The 6,000-nt window shown below is 43.1% G+C and overlaps 1 protein-coding gene across 1 annotated transcript; it reads left to right on the top strand.

Moving 5' to 3' along the window:
- The first annotated feature begins 615 nt into the window (after nt 1-615).
- On the top strand, nt 616-4,227 carry LOC120689702 (protein transport protein Sec61 subunit alpha-like). Its single transcript, XM_039972084.1, has 7 exons — nt 616-757; nt 1,547-1,894; nt 2,056-2,283; nt 2,364-2,718; nt 2,801-2,925; nt 3,031-3,166; nt 3,566-4,227. Exons 2-7 carry the CDS (start codon nt 1,551-1,553, stop codon nt 3,803-3,805), a joined length of 1,428 nt encoding a protein of 475 aa, XP_039828018.1. The 5' UTR covers nt 616-757; nt 1,547-1,550; the 3' UTR covers nt 3,806-4,227.
- Nucleotides 4,228-6,000: the final 1,773 nt, after the last annotated feature.

Here is a 6,000-nt window from a genome sequence, read left to right as displayed (position 1 = left end):
ATTCATAGTGTGTATAGTTAGTGAAAAAGTTTAGGTTTTTGGTACTGTAGCACATTTCATTATTACTTGACAAATAATATTTAATTATAAATTAATTAGACTTAAAAGATTCATCTCGTGCTAATCAGTTAGACTGTGTAATTAATTATTTTTTCAACTATATTTAATGCTTCATACATGTGTTCAAAGATTCGATGTGACGAGTACTATGCAAATTTTTTTGGAAACTGAACAGAGCATCAAGTGGACCAGTAGCAGAGTAGTAATAAGAACATAAATGCCTAATCACCTTGCAAAACCTCCAAAACATTTATTACGGACTCACCCGCAGCTGCAAACCGAACGCTTTTTATCCGAACGGGCTGAGTCCAGGACTCCAGGTCATCCCCGGGCCGCGAAGCGTGTTTTTAATGGCGACGCTCGTGAGCCGTGCCTTGTGGTCGACGCGACCACATGCTTTCCGGCACCGGCGCCACGTCACGGGAGCGCATCGCGGCCGCCCGCTCCAGATCGTACGCCCCGCGATGCCGTCCGAGGCCACGTGGCCCCACCTGCAGCGAGAGGCGACCCTGTCCCCGTCCTCCGTTCCCAGCTCCTCCTCTCTCTTAAAACCCCGCTGTTCGCGGCCTCTCCTCTCCTCTCTCTCTCTCCTCTTCCCTCCCTACCTTGTCGCCTAGGGGTTCACGCCGTCGTCAGCGGTTGCGGCGGCGAAGCCGGAAGCTACAGCCCTCCCCGGCGTCGGCTCGTCGTCGGCCAGGTAATAAAGCCTGCCGCGCCTGCTCCTTACCCTCCTCCAGCATGGATCTCGGCTCTCGAGAAGTTTCAGATTCAGGGAAGGGTGGTTCGTAAGATTGCTACGATTCGCGCGGTTTCTGATGGATGCGAGTGATGGAGTCGATACTTGGGTGCTAGATTTGTGCTTGTTTTTTAGGGATGGAAATTCCTTCTCTGGGGTTTGGTTCGGGGATCGATCAAAACGGATGGAACAGGTGCGGTGGTTGCTCATGCTATGTGGAAAGAGTAGAATCAGCTATATTTTTCGGGATCCGAGCTAATTGGTTAACGCTGAGAGTATTTGTCATGCCACACACGAACACAAACTAGGCAGTCAGTTCTGTATGTTGATCCGCTTCTGCATGTTGTTAGATCGCTCGAAAATGACATCAGATATTTGCAGATCATGTCCATTCTACTTGAGTTCCTGTGGCTTGGGTCTATCCTGCACTTGCTTCCTTTCAGTAAACTTAAATATTGATGTAGCAGGAGAATTTTGATTTGCTATTGTAATTCGGATGTGAAGTGAGCATTATGTTTTTGAACTGCAAATCAATTTAATCGAATACAGGATCCTGTCTGCATATCCTTGAATAATGAAACGTGTGGTGATTCATTATTTCATTATGAATTTTGTGCCTACTGCATCTTTATATTAAAGATTGTTAACTCGTTAGTCAGAATAGACTGTATAGTGTTACATCATTTTATCAGGCAGAGGTTTTCATGTGCATTATACAAAAGGTTGACTGATTTTCGTTTCCGAACACAGGAAGATGGCTGGCGGCTTTAGAGTACTGCATCTGGTCAGGCCCTTTCTGGCTTTCTTGCCAGAGGTGCAGAGTGCTGATAGGAAAATACCATTCAGAGAAAAAGTGATCTACACTGTTATTTCTCTCTTCATTTTCCTGGTGTGCAGCCAGCTCCCACTCTATGGCATTCATTCGACTACTGGAGCTGATCCTTTCTACTGGATGCGTGTTATCCTTGCATCAAACCGTGGTACTGTCATGGAGTTGGGTATTACTCCAATTGTGACATCTGGAATGGTAATGCAACTTCTTGTGGGATCAAAGATCGTTGAAGTTGACAACAGTGTGAGGGAGGATCGTGCTCTGCTGTAAGTACTAAGTATTACATCTTATTACTAAAATAGCATAATCTTCAATTTATTGTTCTAAATGTTAGTGGATGTTTTGTTCACATTCCCATATGAAATTGCGGAGCCTGCTTATTCATACTTCTTATATCCATCAATTGTATTGTGACTTCTTTACTCAGGAATGGTGCACAAAAGTTGCTTGGTATCCTGATCACTATTGGGGAAGCTGTGGCATATGTTCTATCTGGAATGTATGGCAGTGTAAGCCAACTTGGAACAGGGAATGCTATTCTCATTATACTTCAGCTTTTCTTTGCTGGCATCATTGTCATCTGTCTGGACGAACTTCTCCAGAAAGGTTATGGTCTGGGATCTGGCATTTCGCTGTTCATTGCTACCAATATCTGGTAAGCATGTTGGATTCATTTCTTTTGTTGATGTGATATTCTGTTACACTTTGGCTTATAATAAGATCGCTGCCATGTAGTGAGAATATCATCTGGAAGGCGTTTAGCCCCACAACCATCAACAGTGGCCGTGGCGCTGAATTTGAAGGGGCTGTCATTGCATTGTTCCATCTGTTGATTACAAGAACTGATAAAGTCCGTGCTCTTCGTGAAGCTTTCTACCGCCAGAATCTTCCAAATGTGACCAATTTGCTTGCTACCGTCTTGGTCTTCCTCATAGTTATCTATTTCCAAGGCTTCCGTGTTGTGCTTCCAGTGAGATCAAAGAATGCTCGTGGGCAGCAAGGATCGTATCCAATCAAGCTGTTCTACACTTCAAATATGCCCATTATTCTGCACTCTGCACTGATTACCAACCTCTATTTCATATCCCAGGTAGACACCTCATTTCCAGTGCTGTAGTAAGTTAAATCTTCCGCGTTTGTGGAAGTGCTAATGTATTTTATTGCTAGCACAGCTTCTCTACAGGAAGTACAGTGGAAATTTCCTTGTTAACCTTCTTGGGAAATGGAAGGAGTCTGAGTACTCTGGCCATTCTATTCCTGTTGGTGGTCTTGCTTACTATGTAACTGCTCCATCAAGGTGAAAATCTAGTCTTTAGATATATAGTCCTTGTCTGTGTTTACAGTTTCTGCTACTCTTCACATGATTGGCTGTTCCTGACCATGGCATTTGGGAATAATGCAGTTTGGCTGATGTCCTTGCAAATCCGTTCCATGCACTGTTTTATGTGGTCTTCATGCTGTCAGCTTGTGCACTGTTCTCAAAGACATGGATTGAAGTTTCTGGTTCATCAGCAAAGGATGTTGCTAAGCAGCTAAAGGTAAAAACAATTCATATCTATAACATTTATTATCCAATTCACCGTCCAGGCTGAGAGTAGTTCATTATAAGTCATATATGTGCTATATGATCGAGAAATTTGGAGGCCAGTATCTATATCAACAATGCATGGACATCTGTTTCTGTGGTGTCAGATCTGTGTGTTTATGGTAGACTAGTATATGAAGTTTGGGATGGGAGAAAATGTTCTTAGTTGAGTCGAGTACACACCTCACTAATGTCTCGAGTCACATTGTTCTTCACATTTGCTGGGGGGCATCAATGGCTTAGCATTTCTAGAGCAGGCTTTTGAATGTTGGTAGTCTACTAATATGTTTAAGAATGCAAATTTACTGTGCAACATCTACCTGCAATGCCTTGACATTGAAAAATTCAACAGGAACAACAAATGGTGATGCCAGGCCATCGTGAGTCCAACTTGCAGAAAGAACTGAACCGATATATCCCAACTGCTGCTGCGTTTGGTGGAGTATGCATCGGTGCATTGACTGTCCTTGCGGATTTCATGGGTGCGATTGGTTCTGGAACTGGTATACTTCTTGCTGTTACAATCATATACCAATATTTTGAGACCTTTGAGAAGGAAAGGGCGACAGAGCTCGGTTTCTTTGGTTTTTGATCTGTAGCTGTGAAACCGTGTCTTGGCTAGAGCTGAATCGTCTTGTAAGTCACAGTACTGCTTGGCCATCGGTTATGGTTGTAACTTGAGAGGCTACATTCTGTTTAGGTTGCCTTTTTGGGTCGCAATGACAGTCATGTTGCAGACTCTGCGTGTGTTTTCAGTTCGGTGTGGTGGCATGTGCATTTGCCTATGTAAAACAGGCATGCTCATCCATCCTCCGTGGCTACATCAGTCCCCTGCGGTCTGCTCATGCCCTGACAATCGGATGTTTTGCGATCAATTGGTTACTTTGAACTGAGCATGTTCTTATGGTGAAGTTTTGCTTCAGTTCTTTTACTTTTGCAGAACTCTAGATGCTTACGTACGCAGATTGCAAATGTAATGTAAGCTCGTTTTAAATTTTAACTGCCTTTCAGATCCATGGTTGGAAGGACCGAAGGAGTATCTTGACGTGCAAAAGTCAATCTTTATTAGACTCGCGGTTAAACTTTTTCTGCTTGTTTGCTCAACTTACTGTGGAAACAGAATGTGAATCTGACAACGTTGCTTTCTATTTCTATTTCTAATTTCTATACCGGTCTCGTGTACTCCCTCTATTTCAAATTATTAGTTGTTTTTTTAGCTTTTCTAGATTCATAGACTCTAATATGCATCTAAATATAATACATATGTAGATAGAATCTAAAAAACCAAAACGACTCATAATTTGGAATGGAGGGAGTAGTTTTTTAATCCTTTTGTTGTTGTATATGAATTCATTCGTGCAAATTTTGTAGATGAATTAGGACTTTCTGACCTATCATTTTCCAATTATATGCATCAATGCATGATTAGTATTTTGGGATGGAGTAAAACCTAAACAAATGGATTTGTATTTCAAAAAACTTTTAATATGGCATTGATTCTAAAGCAATCGATTGTTTTGGCAATGCATGAAAAATTAATGATCGAAATATAGCTGTGGAAATTATTAAAACGTTAATATGGCTGTTATTTTCTCTCCCTTTCCGTTTCCACTTGCTTTGAGGCGCGTGCTACACACGAACAGTGAATGCACTTGCAAAAACCGAATTTACTCTTGAGTACCACAGCGACGACCATAGGGGTCCACCGCCAGCAACATCCTCGCTCCCGACGACTGCGGCGGCGTCACCCCCCGCCGCTGGCCGGTTAATACTCTGAAGCCTACCTGAGAGCAATACGGGCCCACATGTCAGCGCGTTATCATCAGCGTTCGGCGACGTGCCTACCCCTAAAACGGGCTACTTTGGCAGAGGAAGCTGTCTCGGAGGGGCGGGAGCCGCGGAGTCCAGGAGGAGGGTTAAATAAACCGACCGGTCCGGTCAAACCGGCGCGGTCCGGTAACGGTTTACCAGACCGGTTTGACCGGAAATCGGTGGAAATCGGTCAAATTCAAAATCAAATTCAAAATCCCATGTTCAATCGGTTCCTACCGGTTTACCGGCCGGTTTGACCGGTTTACCGGTCGGTTTGACTGGTAACCGGCCAAATTCATTTTTTTTCTTTTTTCGTTTAAATTCAAATGCCCGCAAAGTATACTAAATAAATATTTGTATAATATATTTTAGGCTAAATGAACCCTTCAATCCTCTTTTGTACTATTTTTACATTATATTTGTATACTTTTATATGCATGTTTTTTTGTTTAACTTTAAATCCCCGCAAACTATACTAAATGAACAAATTTTTTAGAAAATTTGACACCATTAGATTCGTCGCACCTTAAAGTATTTTTAGGAATTTTTTTGGGAATTTTTCATTTTTTTAATTCAAATTTAAAATTTGAATTTGGGCCCAAACCGGAACCGGGCCGGACCGGTTTGACCGGTAACCGGTCAAACCGGACCGGTTCCCACCGGTTTGGTGAACCCTGGCAAGGAGCCAGTCCTGCGCCGTCGTCGGTCGTCGGTCGCGGCCTCCTCGGCTCCTCCCGTCCTCCGCCTTCTCGATAGGCTGAGGCAAAGTTTCCAGAATGGCGGTAGGTTTCCTACTCTCTCTCTCTGTCTCTGTTATATGGTTTTACATTTCGGAATTCGGATTGTACATTGGCATTGTTATTGGTTTAGTTCAGCTGTTCTTTGAGGTGCCTTAAGGACAGATCAAAATTAAGGTGTGGCGTAGCTGGACTTACGGAGTTCCAAGTCTCAATTTATAGGGTGCTGCTAGGGAAA

This window comes from Panicum virgatum, chromosome 9N (assembly GCF_016808335.1).
Source record: "Panicum virgatum strain AP13 chromosome 9N, P.virgatum_v5, whole genome shotgun sequence".
Lineage (NCBI taxonomy): Eukaryota > Viridiplantae > Streptophyta > Magnoliopsida > Poales > Poaceae > Panicum > Panicum virgatum.
This window is presented reverse-complemented; position numbering and strand designations above follow the sequence as displayed.